The sequence below is a fragment of the Chiloscyllium plagiosum genome, unplaced genomic scaffold (assembly GCF_037043375.1).
Source record: "Chiloscyllium plagiosum isolate Xiang-an unplaced genomic scaffold, Cpla_swu_hap1 HiC_scaffold_33, whole genome shotgun sequence".
NCBI classification, from domain to species: domain Eukaryota; kingdom Metazoa; phylum Chordata; class Chondrichthyes; order Orectolobiformes; family Hemiscylliidae; genus Chiloscyllium; species Chiloscyllium plagiosum.
In genome coordinates this window covers 22613043-22636213 of record NW_028270171.1, presented here as the reverse complement: position 1 = coordinate 22636213, position 23171 = coordinate 22613043, and the positions used below count along the sequence as shown (strand labels likewise).

At 45.5% G+C, this 23171-nt stretch overlaps 1 protein-coding gene across 1 annotated transcript in view; it reads right to left on the bottom strand.

Annotated features, from left to right (window-relative positions):
- Positions 1-18485, bottom strand: part of chadlb (chondroadherin-like b) — a 37211-nt gene extending 18726 nt beyond the window's left edge. Inside the window, exons 1-2 of the mRNA XM_043679901.2 lie at positions 18146-18485; positions 4933-5094 (exon numbers count right to left, since the gene is read on the bottom strand). Coding sequence (XP_043535836.1) covers positions 4933-5094 — 162 coding nt within the window. The 5' untranslated portion in view covers positions 18146-18485. The remainder of the gene's footprint in view (positions 1-4932; positions 5095-18145) is intronic.
- Positions 18486-23171: the final 4686 nt, after the last annotated feature.

Genomic DNA, 23171 nt, shown 5'->3' with positions numbered 1-23171 from the left:
GGGTGTATAATACAATCCCAATAAGGTGATCATCCCTTTCTTATTTCTCAGTTCAACCCAAATAACTTCCCTGGATGTATTTCCGGGAATATCCTCCCTCAGTACAGCTGTAATGCTATCCCTTTCAAAAACACCACTTCTCCTCCTCTCTTGTCTCCCTCTCTGTCTTTCCTGTAGCATTTGTATCCTGGAACATTAAGCTGCCAGTCCTGTCCATCCCTGAGCCACATCTCTGTAATTGCTATCAAAACCCAGTCCCATGTCACTGACCATACCCTGAGTTCACCTGCCTTCTCTGTTAGGTCTCTTGCATTGAAATAAATGCAGTTTAATTTATCAGTCCTACCTTGTTCTCTGCTTTGCCCCTGCCTGCTCTGTTTGAATCGCTTCTTTCCTCAACTGTACATGTCTCAGATTGGTCTCTTTCCTCACTATCTCCCTGGGTCCCCACCCCCCAACTTACTAGTTTAGATCCTCCTGATCTATAGCAAAACTCCCTACCACTATATTAGTCCCCTTTCAATTCAGGTGCAATCTGTCCTTCTTTTACTGGACATTTCCACCCCAGAAGAGATTCCAATGATCCAAAAAGGTGAATCCTTCTCCCATACAACAGCTCCTCAGCCATGCGTTCATCTACTCTATCATCCAAGGGGGTAAAAACAATGATTGCAGATGCTGGAAACCAGATTCTAGATTAGTGGTGCTGGAAGAGCACAACAGTTCAGGCAGCATCCAAGGAGCAGTAAAATCGACATTTCGGGCAAAAGCCCTTCATCAGGAATAAAGGCAGAGAGCTTGAAGCGTGGAGAGATAAGCTAGAGGAGGGTGGGGGTGGGGAGAAAGTAGCATAGAGTACAATAGGTGAGTGGGGGAGGGGATGAAGGGGATGATAGGTCAGGGAGGAGAGGGTGGAGTGGATAGGTAGAAAAGAAGATAGGCAGGTAGGACAAGTCCGGACAAGTCATGGGGACAGTGCTGAGCTGGAAGTTTAGAACTAGGGTGAGGTGGGAGAAGGGGAAATGAGGAAGCTGTTGAAGTCCACATTGATGCCCTGGGGTTGAAGTGTTCCGAGGCAGAAGATGAGGCGTTCTTCCTCCAGGTGTCTGGTGGTGAGGGAGCGGCGGTGAAGGATGCCCAGGACCTCCATGTCCACGGCGGAGTGGGAGGGGGAGTTGAAATGTTGGGCCATGGGGCGGTGTGGTTGATTGGTGCGGGTGTCCCGGAGATGTTCCCTAAAGCGCTCTGCTAGGAGGTGCCCAGTCTCCCCAATGTAGAGGAGACCGCATCGGGAGCAACGGATACAATAAATGATATTAGTGGATGTGCAGGTAAAACTTTGATGGATGTGGAAGGCTCCTTTAGGGCCTTGGATAGAGGTGAGGGAGGAGGTCTGGGCGCAGGTTTTACAGTTCCGGCGGTGGCAGGGGAAGGTGCCAGGATGGGAGGGTGGGTTGTAGGGTGGCGTGGACCTGACCAGGTAGTCACGGAGGGAACGGTCTTTGCGGAAGGCGAAAAGGGGTGGGGAGGGAAATATATCCCTGGTGGTGGGGTCTTTTTGGAGGTGGCGGAAATGTCGGTGGATGATTTGGTTTATGCGAAGGTTGGTAGGGTGGAAGGTGAGCTCCTATTCTTACCCTCACTAGCTTGCAGCACCGGGAGTAATCCAGATATTACTACTCTCGAAGATCTCCTTTTAAAATTCCTGCCTAATTCTCTTTATTCTCCCTTCAGAATCTCATCATTTTCCCTGCTTATGCCATTGGTTCTAATGTGTACAATGACCTCCTGCTGGTCCCTCACCCCCTTGAGAACATTCTGCACCCTCACTGAGACATCCTTGATCCTGGCACCAGGGAGGACACACACCATTGTGATGTTTCGCTGCTGGCCACAGAAACATCTGTGTGTACCTCAGACTAGAGAGTCCCCTAACACAATTAATCTCTTAGCTCTTCCTCAGGAAGTTCCTTGCAAACATGAAACATTTGCCCTTTTTTTTAAAATCTCTCTCCTCTCACCTTAAAAATGTGCCCCCTCGTCTTGAAACCCTTCCCACCTAGGGGAAAAAAGACAACTACCATTGACTCTATCAAAACCCCTCATGATTTTATAAAGCTCTGTCAGGTCTCTTCTCAACCTCCTACCCTCCAGTGGAAAAGAAAAGTTCCAGCCTATCCAGCCTTTCTTTATAACTCAAACCTTCCATACCCGGCAACATCCTGATAAATCTATTCTGAACCCTCTCCCGCTGAGGGTGCCTGAGTTACAACTGCCAAAGCAAGTCCTCTTCACCTGACTCAAGCAATGCAGTTGAATGAGAGTGGGACTAAGGAAGCATTTCAAAGACTCCCTGAAAGCTACCCTCAAGCCTGGGAGACCCTCATTCAGAATAAACTGACTTGAAGGAACCTCCTGAATGAGGGGCACAATTCTTTGAGAACAGCCAGTGGCAAAAGGAAGTACAGAAAAGGAACCAGAGAAAGGAAACCCAGGAATGTCAAGGCCAAGGTCCAATTCCACTTCCTGGAAAATATGTGGTTGGAGATGCAGTTCTGGGATGGGGCCCATGGAACCCATGATCAGTGACACAGAATTTCCTGGATGAGGAGTTGGGGAGGGGGAGACAATCATACTTGTTAGTGAGTGTCTGCTAATGATGACCCCAAGGACTGCAGCGGTTCAAGGAATCTGTTCAAAGGATGGGCAATAAATGTTGTCCCAGCCAGGGACACCTACGTCCTATGAATTGTTTCTAAAAATCACAGACTGGTGGGATATGTGAACAAGTGGCAGATAAAATTTCATGCAAAGAAGCATGAAGTGACATGTTTTGTTGGGAAAAATGAGGAAGAATATAGATTCCAATGGGGTGCAAGAACACAAGGTCCTAGGGTTATAAGCACACAAATAATTTAAGGCGGCAGGACTAGCTGAGAAAGTGGTTGAAAAGACAAATGTGAATAGAGTACAGAAGAAGAAGCTATAATGAATCTTTATAAAACACTGTGTAGCATCTCAAGCCTCACCCCAGGACCCAATGGCCATGAAGGTATTTTAATAGCACAGTCAAATAGATCGAACATCCATCTGCAAACCCTCCCGACCCATGCCTGTGGCAACTGGGAAGAGCGAAAGAGATTTCTGGTTAACCATGTGATGGAGAGAGCATTAGGGCTGCTTCCACAACCCCAGAGCACAGCTTGCCTGGTGAAAGGTGCACAATGCTGAAATACCTTAGACTCTCTGAATGAGCTGTGACAGATCATCACAGATATTTCATCCCCTCAGCCATCCACTCCAGCTAGCGTTGATCCTGAAGGCACTGACTCAACTGTAAGTATGAATGCCATTGGTCTCTCAATATTCATTCTTGCCTCTCTTACCTTTCATAGAGCTGTACAGCGTGGAAACAGACCCTTCGCTCCAAGATGGGCCTGGCCTGCCTGCTGAGTGTTGGTCAACACTTTTTGTTTTAATTTCAGGCTGAGGGATTCAGTTCCACTCCTCAAAGCCAAAAGCCCAGCAGCTATAATTAAATGAAGAGTTTTTGAATATATTTTCATTCATGGAACATAAGAGTTCAATGGCAAGGCCAGCATTTATTGCTGCACCCTTAATTGCCCTTGAACAGACTGGCTTCCTGGACTATTCCAGAAGGCAGTTAGGAGTTAGCCACATTCTTTTATGTGTGGAGTTTGCACATTCTGCCCGTGTCTGCATTGGTTTCCTCCGGGTGCTCCGGTGTCCTCCCACAGTCCAAAGATGTGCAGGCTGGGTGGATTGGCCAAGCTAAATTGTCTGTAGTGTTCAGGGATGTGTAGGCTAGGTGGGTTAGCCATGGTAAATGTGGAGTTACGGGATACAGTGGCGGCTGGGTCTGGGTTGGATGTTCTTTCCAGGTTGGTGCAGACTTGATAGGCCAAATGGCCTCCTTCTGCACTGTAGGGATCCTATGACTATGTGTCTGAAATCAAACGTAGGCCAGACGAGGTATGGACAGCAGATTTCCTTCTCTAAAGGACATTAGTCAACCAGATGAGGTTATACAACAATGGTGACATAGTCATCATTAAGCTACGTTTTATTTCCAAATTCTATTAAACTTGAATTTCTATTGCTGCCGGCTTGGGGTTTGGATCCATGTCCCCAGAACATTCCAATTTAAGTAAAATATTGTGGATGCTGCAGACCTGAAATTAAAACAGAAAGGTGCTGGGGAAACTCAGCAGGTCTGGCAGCATCTAGAGTCGTAGAGATGTACGGCATGGAAACAGACCCTTCGGTCTTACTTGTCCATGCTGACTAAATATCCTAAATAAATCTAGTCCCATTTACCAGCATTTGGTCCATATCCCGCTAAACATATTCACATCCAGATGCCATATAAATGTTATAATTGTATCCACCTCCTCTGGCAGCTCACTCCATACACTCACCACTCTCTGCATGAAAATGTTGCCCCACAGGTCCCTTTCAAATCTTTCCCCTCTCACCTAAAACCTATGCCCTCTAGTTTTGGACTCCCCTCCCCTGGACAAAAGACCTTGTCTCTTTAACCTATCCATGCCCCTCATGATTTTATAAACCTGTATAAGGTCACCCCTCAGCCTCCAATGCTCCAGGAAAAAAAAGCCCCAGCCTCTTCAGCCTCTCCCAATAGCTTTGGCAGCATCTGTGGAGAAAGAAACAGAGTTAACATTTCAAATCCAGGTTCCGAAGAAGAGTTATATTGAACTTGAAACATTAACTCTGTTTCTCTCTCTACGACTGGCAAACCTGTTGAGTTTCTGTGGCACTATTTTATTTGCCCAAGAATATTAGTCAGGCTTTTGGATTACTAATGCAGTGACATTACGACGAGACTAACTCTGCCCTCATCACAGTGCTTAGTATCAACCAGATGCATTCTGCAGCGTCAATAGCACAGACCTCTGGAATGGTGACAGGGATCTCTGTGAGCTGTTTCTTGATGCATGTCACCACGCGTTGGATGTTGTCACAGATGCAGTAAGGTGGACAGGCTGCAGTGCCAGCCAGGAAAACGATGAGTACAGCTCCCAGGAACCTGTGACTGGAACGTAGTGGGAGCATCTGAGGAAAGAAAACCATTACACGGTGAACCTCAACGAGATGTCTGCAGGAGCAAAGAGTAATCAGGAAACGGAGAGAAATGAAAATGAGCAGCTGATGGTGAAGGCGCTATCAAAAACTGAAAATGCTACAAATACTCAGTGAGTCTCGCTTCTGTGGAGAGAAACAGAGTTAACATCAGAGTGTGCGGCCCTCTCATCAGACCTCAGAGTTAATCAGTCCCAGCAGTAGTGAAGACAATATGAGTGAAATTTACATTTGGTTTGAAAAGCAGAAGACTGGGACTAAGACTAGTTTTTTAAGCCTAAATGAGGGTGACTGTATGGGCGTGAAAGTTAAGCTAACTGAAGGGAACTGGGATACTAGACTTGGGGCTAGATCAATAGGGACAAATCTTTGAAGGCATATTCTCGAATATAACTAACCTGTGATAGAGTCCACTGTTTGTGCTGTGTGAGCCAGCAACCTGTGGATGTTGTGACATTCAAGGCATTCCAGTGGTTGCGCTGAGCCAAAATGGGGAGAGCTGCCTATGGAGCAGTGAAGTAACAACCTGACTTGGTCATTCTCATCGAGTCACACTTTCTAGGCAAAGTCACTGTCGGTATGACCTGTCCCAGGGCACAGCCATCAGAGGTGGCAGTTCAGTGGTACACAGTCAGGGGGAGGTTACCCTGGAAGTTTTCAACAACTCCATGAAGTTTCGTGAGGACATTGGTCAGGAACCCACCTGCTGATTACCATCTATTCCCACCAGCTCCCGCCTAGGCCCCAGTTGCTGAATCAGGTCGGTTCCACATTGAACACCAACCTGTAGAAGTACAGAAGGTAATAAGGGTACTCTGGGTGGGGAACCTCAATAGCTACTTATATACCAATGTCTACATCCTTGAGTTACAGCACCAGTAAGGACCAAGCAACAGTAGGGAAAAGCCTATAAGATAATAAATCATTCAAATGTCAATAACACAGATAAATCTCAGAGATTTATCTTAAAAGTATCTGAAAAAATGCGGCAACCATTTTGTGCAAATAAAATTGGTTATGTTTACTTAATTTTAAAAACAAATGTTGATTTTTGATGTCATGAACTGTTTTAAGCCTGACCTTACCTTTTTGTAACTACAAGGTACCATGTTACTGATTAATGTGATTTCTTGTTTTCCAGACCTTGTTCTGCTTTGCTCGCCATCTGCTTGAATCCAGGATAAACCCACTTTGTTACAGCTGTCAGTGAGGTGGTTATTACCTGAGGCATTCACCAGGCTGGCAGCTTCTGGATAGATGTGGTGTTGGAAAAGCACAGCCAGTCAGGCAGCATCTGAGGAGCAGAAGAATCGATGTTTCAGAAATTCCTGATGAAGGGCTCATGCCCAAAAAGTCGATTCTCCTGCTCCTCGGATGCTGCCTGACCGGATGTGTTTTTCCAGCACCAGACTCTCGACTCTGATCTCCAGCATCTGCAGTCCTCACTTTCTTCTTGTGGATAGATGTGGTCAGTCTGAAGTTTAGATGAACGCAGATAGAGAGGGAAAGGAATATAGGAGTCCCCCAAATGTATCCTACTCCCCAAACAGCATTCACAGTTAAACAGGATGTGATAATTATAACAATAAAAACAATTTTTCTTTGTAGTGCTGATTGAGGGCTAAATATTGACAAGGACACTGGAGATGTGTTGCTGGAAAAGCGCAGCAGGTCAGGCAGCATCCGAGGAGCAGGAGAATTGAACAGGAGAAATTCCTGATGAAAGGCTTTTGCCCGAAACGTCAATTCTCCTGCTCCTCGGATGCTGCCTGACCTGCTGTGCTTTTCCAGCATCCTACTTTTGACTCCAACCTCTGGAATAGGTCTGGAATAGATGTGCTATTGGATTATTACCACTTTAATAGCTTTTCCTCAACACTTTAGGTTGCAGTCTATCAGATTCAGCCCAGCATAAAAGTTAGATGCCTCGGTCCATACTCAAGCTATCCCTCATGCCAGCTCTCTACGATTGCTCTGCACTCTCCTTTTAAGTTAATCTCCAGGTCACTGCGGCTAGCAATAACTGAGAGAAGAACTTCAGAAGCTTGACATTGTGGAAGACAAAGTAGCCCATTTGATTGGTACCCTGCCTACCAACTTAAACATTCATACTCTCCACCACCTTTGTACAGAGGCCACAGTCTGAACCATATCCAAGGCCCTCTGCAGCACTCGATATCTTCCAAACCCATTACTTCTAGTGCATGGGTGCATCACCACCTGCAGGTTTCCCTCCAAGCCACGATCCATCCTGGATATATCGCTGTTTGTTTAATGTCGCTGGGACACAATTCTGGAACTCTCCTCCTAACATCACTGTTAGATCTACCTATATCCCAAGGGCAGCCATGGTTCAAGAGTCAACTCACCACCACCTTCTCAGGGCATTTGTAAATGGGCAATAAATACTGCCATTGCCAGAAATGCCTACAGCCTGAGAACAAATTTTAAAAAGAAGAAACCTGGTTACTCAAGAGGGCAAGGGCCAAATGCTGCATCTTGCAACCTGGCTGCAGTCAGCTAGCAGCACAGAAGATGTCATGCTGCCAAAGTGCATGTGCGCCCAGGTTGTTGGGAGCTCAGTAACACTAGAGTCTGTGTGTTCAGGATGTTGAGAGCTCAGTAACATCAGACTCTGTGTGCCTGGGTTATTGAGAGCTCAGTAACACTAGATGCTGTGTGTTCAGGATGTTGAGAGCTCAGTAACCTCAGAGTCTGTGTGCCTGGGTTATTGGGAATTCAGTAATACTAGAGTCTGTGTGTTCAGGATGTTGAGAGCTCAGTAACCTCAGAGTCTGTGTGCCTGGGTTATTGAGAGCTCAGTAACATCAAAGTCTGTGTGCCCAGGATGTTGAGAGCTCAGTAACATCAGATTTTGTGTGCTTAGGATGTTGAGATCCTAGTAACATCAGAGTCTGTATGCTCAGGATGTTGAGAGCTCAGTAACATCAGAGTCTGTGTGCCCAGGTTATTGGGAGCTCAGTAACATCAGACTCTGTGTGCCCAGGTTATTGGGAGTTCAGTAACATTAGAGTCGTGTGTTCAGGATGTTGAGAGCTCAGTAACATCAGAGTTTGCGTGCTTAGGATGTTGAGATCCTAGTAACATCAGAGTCTGTATGCTCAGGATGTTGAGAGCTCAGTAACATCAGAGTCTGTGTGCCCAGGTTATTGAGAGCTCAGTAACATCAGAGTCTGTGTGCCCAGGTTATTGAGAGCTCAGTAACATCAGAGTCTGTATGCCCAGGTTATTGAGAGCTCAGTAACATCAGAGTCTGTATGCTCAGGATGTTGAGATCCTAGTAACATCAGAGTCTGTATGCTCAGGATGTTGAGATCCTAGTAACATCAGAGTCTGTATGCTCAGGATGTTGAGAGCTCAGTAACATCAGAGTCAGTGTGCCCAGGTTATTGAGAGCTCAGTAACATCAGAGTCTGTATGCTCAGGATGTTGAGAGCTCAGTAACATCAGAGTCAGTGTGCCCAGGTTATTGAGAGCTCAGTAACATCAGAGTCTGTATGCTCAGGATGTTGAGAGCTCAGTAACATCAGAGTCAGTGTGCCCAGGTTATTGGGAGCCTAGTAACTTCAGAGTCTGTATGCCCAGGTTATTGAGAGCTCAGTAACATCAGAGTCTGTATGCTCAGGATGTTGAGAGCTCAGTAACATCAGAGTCAGTGTGCCCAGGTTATTGGGAGCTCAGTAACATCAGAGTCTGTATGCTCAGGATGTTGAGATCCTAGTAACATCAGAGTCTGTATGCTCAGGATGTTGAGAGCTCAGTAACATCAGAGTCAGTGTGCCCAGGTTATTGAGAGCTCAGTAACATCAGAGTCTGTATGCTCAGGATGTTGAGATCCTAGTAACATCAGAGTCTGTATGCTCAGGATGTTGAGAGCTCAGTAACATCAGAGTCAGTGTGCCCAGGTTATTGAGAGCTCAGTAACATCAGAGTCTGTATGCTCAGGATGTTGAGAGCTCAGTAACATCAGAGTCAGTGTGCCCAGGTTATTGGGAGCTCAGTAACATCAGAGTCTGTATGCTCAGGATGTTGAGATCCTAGTAACATCAGAGTCTGTATGCTCAGGATGTTGAGATCCTAGTAACATCAGAGTCTGTATGCTCAGGATGTTGAGATCCTAGTAACATCAGAGTCTGTATGCTTAGGATGTTGAGATCCTAGTAACATCAGAGTCTGTATGCTCAGGATGTTGAGAGCTCAGTAACATCAGAGTCAGTGTGCCCAGGTTATTGGGAGCTCAGTAACTTCAGAGTCTGTATGCCCAGGTTATTGAGAGCTCAGTAACATCAGAGTCTGTATGCTCAGGATGTTGAGAGCTCAGTAACATCAGAGTCAGTGTGCCCAGGTTATTGGGAGCTCAGTAACATCAGAGTCTGTATGCTCAGGATGTTGAGATCCTAGTAACATCAGAGTCTGTATGCTCAGGATGTTGAGAGCTCAGTAACATCAGAGTCAGTGTGCCCAGGTTATTGAGAGCTCAGTAACATCAGAGTCTGTATGCTCAGGATGTTGAGAGCTCAGTAACATCAGAGTCAGTGTGCCCAGGTTATTGGGAGCTCAGTAACATCAGAGTCTGTATGCTCAGGATGTTGAGATCCTAGTAACATCAGAGTCTGTATGCTCAGGATGTTGAGATCCTAGTAACATCAGAGTCTGTATGCTCAGGATGTTGAGAGCTCAGTAACATCAGAGTCAGTGTGCCCAGGTTATTGGGAGCTCAGTAACATCAGAGTCTGTATGCTCAGGATGTTGAGATCCTAGTAACATCAGAGTCTGTATGCTCAGGATGTTGAGATCCTAGTAACATCAGAGTCTGTATGCTCAGGATGTTGAGATCCTAGTAACATCAGAGTCTGTATGCTCAGGATGTTGAGAGCTCAGTAACATCAGAGTCAGTGTGCCCAGGTTATTGGGAGCACAGTAACTTCAGAGTCTGTATGCCCAGGTTATTGAGAGCTCAGTAACATCAGAGTCTGTATGCTCAGGATGTTGAGAGCTCAGTAACATCAGAGTCAGTGTGCCCAGGTTATTGGGAGCTCAGTAACATCAGAGTCTGTATGCTCAGGATGTTGAGATCCTAGTAACATCAGAGTCTGTATGCTCAGGATGTTGAGAGCTCAGTAACATCAGAGTCAGTGTGCCCAGGTTATTGAGAGCTCAGTAACATCAGAGTCTGTATGCTCAGGATGTTGAGAGCTCAGTAACATCAGAGTCAGTGTGCCCAGGTTATTGGGAGCTCAGTAACATCAGAGTCTGTATGCCCAGGTTATTGAGAGCTCAGTAACATCAGAGTCTGTATGCTCAGGATGTTGAGAGCTCAGTAACATCAGAGTCAGTGTGCCCAGGTTATTGGGAGCTCAGTAACATCAGAGTCTGTATGCTCAGGATGTTGAGATCCTAGTAACATCAGAGTCTGTATGCTCAGGATGTTGAGAGCTCAGTAACATCAGAGTCAGTGTGCCCAGGTTATTGAGAGCTCAGTAACATCAGAGTCTGTATGCTCAGGATGTTGAGATCCTAGTAACATCAGAGTCTGTATGCTCAGGATGTTGAGAGCTCAGTAACATCAGAGTCAGTGTGCCCAGGTTATTGAGAGCTCAGTAACATCAGAGTCTGTATGCTCAGGATGTTGAGAGCTCAGTAACATCAGAGTCAGTGTGCCCAGGTTATTGGGAGCTCAGTAACATCAGAGTCTGTATGCTCAGGATGTTGAGATCCTAGTAACATCAGAGTCTGTATGCTCAGGATGTTGAGATCCTAGTAACATCAGAGTCTGTATGCTCAGGATGTTGAGATCCTAGTAACATCAGAGTCTGTATGCTCAGGATGTTGAGAGCTCAGTAACATCAGAGTCAGTGTGCCCAGGTTATTGGGAGCTCAGTAACTTCAGAGTCTGTATGCCCAGGTTATTGAGAGCTCAGTAACATCAGAGTCTGTATGCTCAGGATGTTGAGAGCTCAGTAACATCAGAGTCAGTGTGCCCAGGTTATTGGGAGCTCAGTAACATCAGAGTCTGTATGCTCAGGATGTTGAGATCCTAGTAACATCAGAGTCTGTATGCTCAGGATGTTGAGAGCTCAGTAACATCAGAGTCAGTGTGCCCAGGTTATTGAGAGCTCAGTAACATCAGAGTCTGTATGCTCAGGATGTTGAGAGCTCAGTAACATCAGAGTCAGTGTGCCCAGGTTATTGAGAGCTCAGTAACATCAGAGTCTGTATGCCCAGGTTATTGAGAGCTCAGTAACATCAGAGTCTGTATGCTCAGGATGTTGAGAGCTCAGTAACATCAGAGTCAGTGTGCCCAGGTTATTGGGAGCTCAGTAACATCAGAGTCTGTATGCTCAGGATGTTGAGATCCTAGTAACATCAGAGTCTGTATGCTCAGGATGTTGAGAGCTCAGTAACATCAGAGTCAGTGTGCCCAGGTTATTGAGAGCTCAGTAACATCAGAGTCTGTATGCCCAGGTTATTGAGAGCTCAGTAACATCAGAGTCTGTATGCCCAGGTTATTGAGAGCTCAGTAACATCAGAGTCTGTATGCTCAGGGTGTTGAGAGCTCAGTAACATCAGAGTCTGTATGCCCAGGTTATTGAGAGCTCAGTAACATCAGAGTCTGTATGCTCAGGATGTTGAGAGCTCAGTAACATCAGAGTCAGTGTGCCCAGGTTATTGGGAGCTCAGTAACATCAGAGTCTGTATGCCCAGGTTATTGGAAGCTCAGTAACATCAGAGTCTGTATGCCCAGGTTATTGGAAGCTCAGTAACATCAGAGTCTGTGTGCATGGGTTATTGGAAGCTCAGTAACAACTAACAGGCGCCATTTCATCATTCCCAGCACAGGGACCATTGTGACCCATGAAACACCATGTTCCGTATCCATGGCTGGGTCTAATCGCTTATTTGACTTGGAATGGATTTTGGCTCAGAGCCCTGACTTGGCCCTCCGTCTGACTGAGGCCCTGAAAATAACAGCCTAGATTTGCCTTTTCTAACACTCCCGATGAAGTAATTGTTGGAGCAGAATTCACACAAATCACGCAGAAAGAAAGGAATAATTCTTAAACCACTGAAATTCTGAGATAATTTATTCTTTCTAGCCCTTTTTGTGTCTCTTAGAAAGTGCCAAACAGAAGCTGCCCATTTAAAACCAAGTTTTGAACGGGCCAAGAAACAATTTAGGTTCCTTTTTTGTTCACAAGGAACTTTCACCAAAACAGATTCTGACTTGAGTTTTTGGATTTAGCAAGGAATGTCACTGTGGGAAATAGCAGACTCTCTCATACTGTGCAAAGTAATTAGAAAAAAGACTGATAGTCTCTAGCTGTTTTCTGTAGAAAGGAGAACAGTGAGGGTTGGCCTTATACAGGTTTATAAAATCAGGAATGAGAGAAAGACTTTCAATTAGAACATAGAATGGTCCAGTATAGGAATTGTCCTTTTGACCCACGATGTTGCCAAATTAAACTAATCCTTTCTGCCTGCTCTCTGACCATATCCCTCCATTCCTTGCATATTTATGGGCTTAAATGCCCCTATTGTATCTGCCTCCACCACTAGCCCTGGCAGCACGTTCCAGACCTGTGTAAAAAACTTGCCCCCCCACATTTCCTTTGAATTTTCCCCCCTCATCTTAGATTCATGCCCCCTAATATTAGATTTTGACCGTCAACCCTATCTATGCATTTCAGAATTTTATAGACTTCTGTCAAGTCTACCATCAGATCCCACCACTCCAGAGCAAACAATTATATCAGGTCTTTCAGGACAACCAGAAATGTTAAAGTGCTTTCCAGCCAAGTACTTTTGAACATCAATAAAAGGAGACATGACGTCAAAGCTTTCTGTTTCAGATTCATCAGGACTGAAACACAAGAAAACCAGTTTTAAGGAGATATTACTGGTAGTTAACAGCTTCTTCTACATCTCCATGTGACTGTACTGGGTCTTTAAGAGGAATTTATTCTGTGCTATTTCTTTTGCAGACAGGTGTTGCCACAGCGGTATCAGAACATCTGCTTCAGAAGCGATGGGTAAACAGCTTTGAGCTCCCTGAGTACTCTTTTAAAAAAAATAGACAAAAGAAGCATGAGTGAGTGGAGTCAGGCTCACACAAAGCCAGGGTTTTAGTTTTGTTTTCAGTTGAAGTTGGATACAGCTCTCTCTCTGCTGCAGCAAAAAAATTGAGTTATGGAGTCATAGAGATGTACAGCACAGAAACAGACCCTTTGGTCAAACTCGTCCATGCCAACCAGATATCCCAACCCAATCTAGTCCCACCTGCCAGCATTTGGCCCATATCCCACTAAATCCTTCCTATTCATAGACCCACCTAGATACATTTTAAATGTTGTAATTGTACCAGCCTCCACTACTTCCTCTGGCAGCTCATTCCATACATGTACCACCCTCTGAGTGAAAACTTCTCTCTCTGTTGCTACATTGTCTGTTTCGATCTTCCTTTTTCCTGGACCAAAGGAGATCACATGTGAAGAAAGTCTGTTTTGCTGAATTTGCCTTTACTAATGGAGATGCTGCTATATTGGAACACATACTGATTGATGGTTAAATAACATATTATTTTATTAAGTATTTTAATAGAGTTAAAGTTATGCCAAATCTTCTTTTATTGCTTGTATTTTAAATATATATCAGTATAAAGTGTGTTTTGCTTAAAGCCTAGCAGTGGACCAATTGAAACACACCCAGAACATAACACCTTACAATTGCTTTAAATAAAAGCTATGATCTAGGCTATCTTTAGATTAGATTACTTACAATGTAGAAACAGGCCCTTTGGCCCAACAAGTCCACACTGACCCTCCAAAGAGCAACCCACACCCCTACATTTACCCCTTCACTAAACACTACAGGCAATTTAGCATGGCCAGTTCACCTAACCTGCACATTTTTTGGACACAGACACAGGGAGAATGTGCAAACTCCACACAGACAGTTGCCTGAGGCAGGAATTGAATCCAGGTATCTGGTGCTGTGAGTCAGCAGTGCTAACCACTGTGCCGCCTCAAGTATATCTCCTTGATATATTTTGAGGGGGATATGATCCATAACATCCAGAGCAACCATCATTCAAATTATCAGCACCCTCTTCTCCGGCCGTACAAATTGTTATTTCCTTTCTGTAGTTGGTTTTCTTATATCTCCATCCTGATGAGTGCAAGACAAACTGCTTCAGCTTTAGGTCTTCTTCTCGCACGGTTTATGTTTTATGCCTTTAAGCAATAGTGAGTACTTCTAAAGATTAGTAATTTTGTAATGAAGGAACTGCAGCAGACCATTTACAAACAGCCAGCTCCCATAACAATAACAGATAATGATCAGATAACGTACCTTTTTTCCTGATATAGAATAAATATTTACCAGGGAGAAACCCTGCCCTGACCACAGGAACATTATGACACCTGAAAGGGGTCACTGCTTAACATCTCACTTTGAAGACAGCTCTTGACAATGCAATCCTCCATCATGTATGCACTGAAGTGTCAAAGATGATGCTTGTACTCAAGTATGGGTTTGTCAGGGCTTAAGTAGAGATGTTGCAACTACTGTAGAGACCAAAATGAGGAAGCTATATTTTAAATTACATATTCATGGGATGTGACTATCAATGATAAGGACAACATTTACTGCCCATTCCTAATTTGGTTGAGTCACCCTACAACTGACAAGGGCCATTTCAGAGTCAACCACATTGGATAGGATAAATAGCTAAAGTCTTTTCCCAGGGAAGAGGAGTCCAAAACTAGAAGCCATTAGTTTAAAGTGAGAGGGGAAAGATTTAAAAGAGACCTAAGGGGCAACTTTTTCCTGCAGAGGGTGGTGCACATATGGAACGAGCTGCCAGAGGAAGTGGTGGAGGCTGGTACAATTACAACATTTAAAAGACATTTAGATGGGTGTATGAATAGGAAGGGTTTAGAGGGACATGGGCCAAATGCTGGCAAATGGGATTAGATTAATTTAGAATATCTGGTCAGCATGAATGAGTTTGACCGAAGGGTCTGTTTCTGTGCTGTACATCTCAATGACACGAGTGAATCAGTTGAGTTTTTAACTATAGTTTATAGCCATTGTTAATAAAACAAGCTTTCTAATTTCAGATTTAATAATTACTTGAACTTGAATTGCTATTGCTATTGTAGGATTTTAAACTCATGTCTCTGTGGCATTACCTCAGGACTCTGGGCTATGAATCTAATGACATAATCACAACACTATTATCATGCACTTCTGAAAGGTGGACCAAAACTAGTGACCGTAAGTATAAGATAATAATTGAAAAATCAAATAGGAAATTTGGCAGAAACATCTTTATCCAAGGAGAGGTTAAGGTGCGGAATATAGATGACATGATGGTGAGAGGATAGAAGATTATTCTGATGTGGGAGGAGAGTGGTGATATAAATACTGGCATGGACCTGTGCTGAAGCCACAAACAGGTCAAATCCTCTGCTTAAATAGTCTACATAATCACAGAACCCCTACAGTGTGGAAGCAGGCCATCCAGACTATCAAATCCATACATACTCTCCCATCCCCCTATTACCCTGTGCTCACTGACTGACATCTCTGTAACCTCCTCCAGCCCCATGACCCTCTGAGTTCTCAGTGCTGTCCTAAACCTGGCCCCTTGTGCGTCCCCATCTTTGATTGCTCCAAGATTGGTGCCCATGCCTTTGGATGGCTGGGTTCTGGAATTCCCTCCCTACACCTCCCCATCTCTGTATCTCACCTTTCTCCTGTATAACATTCCTTAAAACCTACATCTTTGACTAAGTTTTTGGTCAATGTATTAAATAATTCATGATCAGTGCCATGATCTTCTTGAAATGCCTTGACAGTATTCCTTATTTTATTGAAGGTACTATCTAAACAGGAGGTGTTGCTGCAATGGCAACAAAGGGGGATGCTCCCCGATCAACAGACTATTGATCCCCAGGTTTGCCTCCTATGTCGGTGATAGGGGAGAGAGTGTAAACACTTCCCACAAGAGGAGGATGAAACTATGGGCTGGTGTTGGCCATAGGGAATGAAAATGACAGGCCAAGCTCCGAAAAGCTGGCACTGTTCTCCAGGAGGGAGAGGGGGATAAGGGAAATTTGACAGAGGTGTTCAAAGTCAATGATTTGACAGAGCAAATCAAGAAAAACTCATCCATTGACACAGATTTGAGACAAATGATTCACAAGGGAAAACCCGGTATACTCTGCAGGAATTTGTATCCCTTATTGAAGAAGAGACATACTTAGAGTCATAGAGATGTATAACACGGAAACAGTCCCTTCGGTCCAACTCGTCCATGCCGACCAGACATCCTAACCTAATCTAGTCTCATTTGCCAGCATATGGCCCATATTCCTCTAAACCCTTCCTATTCATATACCCATCCAGAGGACTTTTAAATGTTGTAATTGTACCAGCCTCCATCATTTCCTTTGGCAGCTCGTTCCATACATGCACCAACCTCTGCAGGAAAAAGTTGCCCCTTAGATCCCTTTTAAATCTTTCCCCTCTCACCCTAAACCTCTAGTTCTGGACTCTAGTTCTGGACTCCCCCACCCCTTGCATTGGAAGCCGTTCAGAGGTGTTGGTCTTGTATTATGAACAGGTTGTTTCTATACTCTTTGGAGTTTGGAAGAATGAGAGGTGGTCTTATTATTAAACATTTCAGAATCTAAGGGGGGCTGAATGAGGCTGAGCCAATGATTCCTCTTGAAGGGGGAATCTAAAACATCTTAAAATTAAGGGTGTCCACACATATAATGGGGATGAGGAAGATTTCTTTCATCTCTTGGAGAAGAAATGGCACATTGGCTCAGTGGTTAGCACCAGGTTTGATTCCACCCTCGAACGACTTCCTCTGTGGAGTTTGCACATTCTCCCCTTGTCTGCGTGGGTTTCCTTTGGGTGCTCTGGTTTCCTCCCACAGTCCAAAGATATGCAGGTTTGGCTGGATTGACTATGGGAAATTGCCCATAGTACTCATGGATGTGTAAGTTGATGGATTGGCCACGGGAATTGCAAGGCTAAAGTGGGTCTGGATGGAATGCTGTTTAGAGGATCAGTGTGGACTCAATGGGCCAAATGGCCAGCTTCCACACTGTGTGGCTTCTATGAGAATTAACCTTTGGAATTCACTTCCCTAAAAAGCAGTGGAGGTGGGATTATTGATTGTTATTCTAGTCTGGGTTAGACAGGTGTTAGATTCACAAGGGCAATGGGGGTCAGCCAGGAAAGTGGAGCCATGGATACACTCAGATTAACCATGATCTTACTGAATGGTGTAGCAGATATGAGGGGCTGAGTGGCCTACTCTTGCTCAAATTTCCTATAATCATACATTGTTGCATTCTGGAAGCTGCTGCCTGAAAGCAGATTCCATAGTAACTTTGAAAAGGAATTTGGCGAAATTCTTTAAAAGGCAGCGAGTTGCAAGGGGCCATGGGAAAAACAGCAATGAAATGTGATAATTTGCATAGCTCTTTAAACTAGCCATCACAGGCACGAGGGGCTGAGTGGTCTCCTTTGCCGCAATATGCTATTTTACTGTTCCCTGTTAGGGCAGCTGCCAGACAGAGGAGGTGGAAAATTCAAGCAGTAAATAACTTTGTACAACGTGGGTCATGTTGAGTCCCTGAGCAGACCATTTGAGCCTGGGTGACCTGAAACATTGACCCCCCCCCCCCCCGCCACACCCTCACACTTGGCAGGGGCAGGTTAGGGGAGGGGGTGATGGCTGTAACATCGTTGTCATCACTGTCAGACTGCAAGGGGTTAATGTTAGTTTGGGTTCCAGCTCCTGATTTCCATCCTGCGACCAAATGGTAATCAATTGGCACAGCCATGGTAACATGTCAATCCTCATCACCTTCAATCCCACTTCAACGAGACTCTAGGCCTGGCCCTCAGTGAGCAGGAGAGAAAAGGGTCCTGTGAAAAATGGCGAAGAATTACCACTTTAAGCAATTGTTCTTAAAACACCTACCGTCGTGTGTGGTGGAGTCTGTCTGCGAGGTTGGAGTAGTCACTGTAACTCCCTCACGTTTGCCTCGAATGGGAAGAGGGGAGATGGGAGCGGGTTTCTGTGCACCCGGCGCTGAAATTTCGGGAGTCTGGATGTGAGACACAGACCTGCCCAGTGAAAAACCCTTGCCCACCACAGGGGCGGAGAATTCAGGAGCAGAAACAAGAGGAAATTCCGATCTCCGGCCTCCTGGAACAGTTAGGTGACACTTCAAAGGTGACAGGCCAAGCCTAATACCTTCATTGCCAGTGGCGACAGGGGTCTGAGTTTCCCTGGTACTGTGAGGCGCTCTCTCAGAGAAAGGTGCAGAAAGTGGGGGGTGGGGGGGTGGGGGTGGATATTGAACTGAAAAAGTGGATTTGGAATTTTCCACTGCTTGCAGTAATCACCCAAGGATTTTTATTTCCAGAAGGGGCTGCTCTTGAGGCCAGAACAGAGGGAACAAAGAGATCTTTCTCTTCTGCTGTTCACTCGTGCTGTTTACTGAGTCCCAGAACTGGCAGGGCTCACTTCAGACACTAAAACCCCTGTTCAAACTTGCTCCTGTATGAACAGCGATGCCAAAAGGATGCTTCCTCATGTGAGGCAGTCTAGAACGAAGGGAAGTAGTTTAAAAAAATGAACAACTTTCTCATTTCAGACAGTCATAGAGTCGTAGAGATATACAGCACGGAAACAGACCCTTCAGTCCAACTCGTCCATGCTGACCAGATATCCTAACCTAATCTAGTCCCATTTGCCAGCACCTGGCCCATATCCCTCCAAACCCTTCCTATTCATGTACCCATCCAGATGCCTCTTAAATGTTGTAATTTTACCAGCCTCCACCACTTCCTCTGGCAGCTCATTCCATACAAGTACCACCCTCTGTGTGAAAACGTTGCCCCTTATGTCCCTTTTAAATCTTACCCCTCTCACCTTAAACCTATGCCCTGTAGGTCTGGACTCCCCCACCCCAGGGAAAAGACCTTGTCTATTTACCCTATCCATGTCCTTCAGAATTTTATAAACCCCTATAAGGTCACCCCTCAGCCTCTGATGCTCCAGGGAAAACAGCCCCAGCCTGTTCAGCCTCTCCCTATAGCTCAAACCCTCCAACCCTGGCAACATCCTTGTAAATCTTTCCTGAACCCTTCCAAGTTTCACAACATCCTTCCGATTGTAGGGAACCAGAATTGCACACAATATTCAACTTTATTTTCTCCCAGGTGATTGTTAATCTATGGAAGTCTCCAGCCCAGAAAACAGCAAAGACTGTCTTAGATGGAGTTTCAATCAATAGGGAAGTTGAGGGCTAGGGGAAACAGGAGGACAAAGTGAAACTGTAGAGTCAGATTCGGAAAGTGTGACGCTGGAAAAGCACAGCAGGTCAGGCAGCATCCGAGGAGCAGGAAAGTCGAAGTTTTGGGCATAAGCCCTTCATCAGGAATGTGGAGGGGGAAAGGAGACTGAGAGATAAATAGAGGGTGGGGATGGGTCTGGGGGGAAGGTAGGTGGGATGGGGATAGGTGGATGTAAGTGAGGGGTAATTGTGATAGGTCAGTGGGAAGAGTGGAGTGGATAGGTGGGAGGGAAGATGGACTGTTAGGTCAGGTCAAGAGGGCGGTGCCGAGTTGGAGGGTTGGATCTGGGATGAGGTGGGGGGGGTGGAGAGATTTGGAAATTGGTGAAGTCAGTGTTGGTGCCGTGTGGTTGTTGGGTTCTGAGGCAGAAGATGAAATGTTCTTCCTCCAATTGGCGGGTGGCTTTGATTTGGTGGTGGAGGAGACCCAGGATTTGTACGTCCTTGGGGGAGTATGAGGGGGAGTTGAGGTGGTTGGCCACAGGCTGTTGGGGTTGATTGCTGTGTGCAGACCAGAGATGTTCCCTGAAACGCTCCAAGATTTGGCACTTTGTCTCCCCGATGTAGAGGAGACCACATCGAGAGCAACGGATGCAGTAAATGAGGTGAATGGATGTGCAGTAAATCTCTGCCGAATTTGAAATGATTCCGGTAGGGCCTCGGACACAGGTGGGGTGGGGGGCTGTGGGTGCAGGTTTTATACCTCATGTGGCAGTAGCGGAAGGTGCCAGGTGTAGAGGGTGGGTCGGTGGGGGTGTGGACCTAATGAGGGAATCGGGGAGGGAATGGCCTCCCGGAAAGATAGATAGGGATGGAGCAGATAGGAGAGTGGAGTTGGTACACCACCAGGTCAGTTAAGATTTACTGAACAGCGGAACAGTTTCAAGTACTCAAATGCACTCTACTCCTGTCCCAAATTCATCTGTATGATGGTGGGTCCACAAGACTGGACAGTCCACCCAATGGCACCTCATCCAAAATGCCATACTTCAAGCCCAAGACTCAAAGCTTAGGCAGGCTATTCCACTGAGGAGTGCATCACTGGCAAGATCAATGCAATCTTTGGGTAGGACTCAATTATTAGGACGCCTTTCTCCATTGGGTTGTGGCACTCCCTATGGGGCTTTTAGAGAACTAGACGGGTTTGTTTTTACTGCTAGTTAAGAGCTTCATAGTCACATGACTAGCTTCAGATGGTCACATGACTAGCTCTCAATTTCAGATTTATTCATTGAATTTAAGTCCCACCAGTTGCTCTGGAAGGATTTGAACCCAGCATTCCGACAGAAGTGAAGTGAAAGTTGCCATAGTCCCAAAGGACCTTAGGCTGCCCTCTAATCACTGAGAGGTGACCGGTGGTGGTTTAACCTGAAGGTCACCACGCCTCAGGCGAGGGATGAGGTTGAAAAGGCAGGGTATCCTTCATAGTGACCTCAGCTGCTCTGGGAAGTGAACCCGCTCTGTTTACATCACTCTGCATTGGAAAGCAGCCAGTGAACCGAGCAAACCCACTCTATTACGAACTGCAATGTCAACTTCTCCCCCACCATCAAGTAGCCTTGCTCATGATCCTGACATCCCCTGAATGACTTTCAAAGAAAGCCACAGTTACATAACATTAAGCTTAGGCAATGGTTGGCATTGCAGCATCGATGCTGAATGAAGTAAAATAAAATCTGGAAGTAACCCTGGAGGTACTGACAGTGCCTCAGTGTCCGCATGTGTATAACTCCAGCACAGAACTTCCATTGTTTAGCTAACCATCTCCCCTTGCTGCTGCCCAGTAATCACCACCACTGTGTCCTGGGCAAACATGAGACAGCAAAAGAAAAATATAACCTCAGTCTGTCCTCACAGCAGGCAAAAAGGATTAGAAGGTTACGCTGATAAGCTGAGATGAAGTAGGATGGGAAAAGGCACATTTGAAAAATAAACAACGGTCTGGAACAGTTGGGCTGAATGGCCTGACTCTGTACCAAACAAACAATTTAATTTCCTCACCTGCTATTACAAGCAGCAAAGAGGTCTTTTTTTTCATTCATTATTGGGATACACCAGCATTATTGCTCATCCCTAAGTATCCAGAGAGCACTGAAGAGAAAGTGAGGACTGCAGATGTTGGAGGTCAGAGCTGAGAATGTGGTGCTGGAAAAGCACAGCCGGTGAGGCAGCATCCGACGAGCAGGATAATCGACGTTTCGGGCATAAGCTTCCTGATGAAGGGCTTCAGCCTGAAACGTCGATTCTCCCGCTCCTCAGATTCTGCCTGACCTGCTGTGCTTTTCCAGCAACACACTCTCAACTATGGCCATGTAAGGTTAGTAGGGTCATGGAGTGGGCCGAAGGGTCTGTACCTGTGCTGCACTGTTCTTGACAAGTTAGAAGGAGGACATTTAGCTGACAGAATCTGAAACCTTGCCCTGTTTTCACTTTTCCTTTTGGGGAAAATAAACTGGAATTGACAGTCTCAAGCACTGCCCTTGACTCCTTTTCCACACCCCCCACCCCCCCACCGGCCAATGCCGCTCTGAGATGCAATCTTGCTGTGTTTCGTTCTCAGTCTGTGTACCTACAAGTATTATTCCAGCTAACGTTTGATGAGGGAAAACATGGGGAGGCAGAGGTATAATTGTAGTATCACTGGACTGGTATTCCAGAGCCCCAGCTTCCTCCCCTAGGGTTATGGGTTCAATTCCCCCTGTGGCAGAACTTGAATTCAATGAAAATAAGCAAAAAAATACAAAGTAAGTCTAATGCAGCCAGGTAGCCATTGCTGATTGTAATGAAAACACATTTGATTCCCTAATGCCCACCTAACTGTCATCCTTACTCTGTCTGGCCTACGTGTGACTCCAGACCCCCACATAATATGATTTACACTTAACCACCCCTCTGGGCAAATTAGCTAGGCAATAGATGCTGGTCAGACCAGCGATAGCCACACCCCCGAGTGAATTAATAAAAGGCATTTTAAGAGAGCAATGAGCCTCTGATGCAACTGTGACCTTATCAGTCATGTATTACAGACTCTGCTGGAAGGCTGGAACTGAAAAAGCTTAGAGCAGGGAGATCTGCTGCACAACGTCAATTAACATATTGTGAACAAATACTGAACCACTGCCTTGAGGTCTGACCTGAACTAATCAAAATGAATGAACCCATATGGAAACATGTGGCAGCAGCGGAGATCCGAATCTAGAAGAGATCATTGAGTGTAGGAGCTGGGATGTCATGTTGCAGTTGTACGGGATGTAGATGAGGCCACTTTTGGAATACTGTGTACATTTCTGGTCACCCTGACAGAGGAAGGATATTATTAAATTGGAGAGGGTGCAGGAAAGATTTACAAGGTTGTTATCAGGTCTGGACAGTTTGAATTATAAGAAGAGATTGGATAAACTAGGATTTTATTCACTGGAGACTAAGAGATTGAGGGGATGACCTTATAGTGGTTTATAAAATCAGGAGGGGGCACAGGTAAGGTGAATAGCAAAGGTCTTTTCCCTAGGGTAGGGGAGTTCAAAACTAGACAACATAACTTTAGGGTGAGAGGGGAAAGATTTAAAAGGAACCTGAGGGTCAGCCTTTTCACACAGAGAATGGTTCATGTGTGGAATGAACTGCCAGAGGAAGTGGTAGATGCAG